The sequence below is a fragment of the Octopus bimaculoides genome, chromosome 18, assembly GCF_001194135.2.
Source record: "Octopus bimaculoides isolate UCB-OBI-ISO-001 chromosome 18, ASM119413v2, whole genome shotgun sequence".
Taxonomy (NCBI): Eukaryota; Metazoa; Mollusca; class Cephalopoda; order Octopoda; family Octopodidae; genus Octopus; species Octopus bimaculoides.
In genome coordinates this window covers 3,589,955-3,590,747 of record NC_068998.1, presented here as the reverse complement: position 1 = coordinate 3,590,747, position 793 = coordinate 3,589,955, and the positions used below count along the sequence as shown (strand labels likewise).

General features: G+C 33.2%; 1 protein-coding gene across 3 annotated transcripts in view; it reads right to left on the bottom strand.

Moving 5' to 3' along the window:
* LOC106880595 (malonyl-CoA decarboxylase, mitochondrial) overlaps nt 1-793 on the bottom strand; it is a 29,920-nt gene that overhangs the window by 20,358 nt on the left and 8,769 nt on the right. Inside the window, exon 1 of one of the 3 annotated variants that reach the window (XM_052974246.1) lies at nt 207-528. The exons of the other annotated variants lie outside the window; for them this stretch is intronic. Coding sequence (XP_052830206.1) covers nt 207-242 — 36 coding nt within the window. The 5' untranslated portion in view covers nt 243-528. Of the gene's footprint in view, nt 1-206; nt 529-793 lie in introns of those variants that run through there. 3 annotated transcript variants of the gene reach the window in all.

The window sequence follows — 793 nt, the reverse complement described above, 5'->3', positions numbered from 1 at the left end:
CGTATTATGTATATATATATATATATATATATATTATATTATATTACCTGCACGCGTTTACATGTACAGATGAAATAGATTACACATATTTGATACACATGCACACATACTTAAATACACACACACACATTCGTTCATTCACTCATGAAATATTCTTGTTGCTGGGTATTTATGGTGATCTTCTTTCTATTCGGTGAACTTCTTACCTTTGTGACATATCGTAATCCTAAGACGAGAGCCATTTATGACACTCGAATATTAACAGAACCGGTTTAAAGTACTTATAATTGTAGTTGTTGTTGTTGCTGGTGGTAGTGGTGGTGGTGGTAAGGTGCTGATTGTTGTTGCTTCCTGTTGTTACTACTGCTGCGGTCGTTGAAAGTCCCCCTTATCTTATGAAATACTCCTTTAGTCGGTCACATCTTCTGTCATAGTAATGATGTTACTTAATAATTTTATTATCATTTCATCCCTCAATCACAACACCTAGATAGCGCCATCTCTTGGTCGTTTCAATAAGATACATCTTTGCAGCAGTACTGCTTGAAAAAAACAAAACTGAAAAGCTACGGAATATCAAAAGTGTAATTATAATTTCGTGTTTTCTGTAGAAGTAAAAATCTTGAAAATTTACTCCAATCATTCTAAAATTCCCCGGACATATTTATTCTTTTGTTTATTGGAAGATTAAAAACACCGTTAGCACAATTCATAAGGTATGTCTGGAAGGTCACGTGCATAAATACATATATGTATGAATAACGCCACACACATACATACATTATATATATAT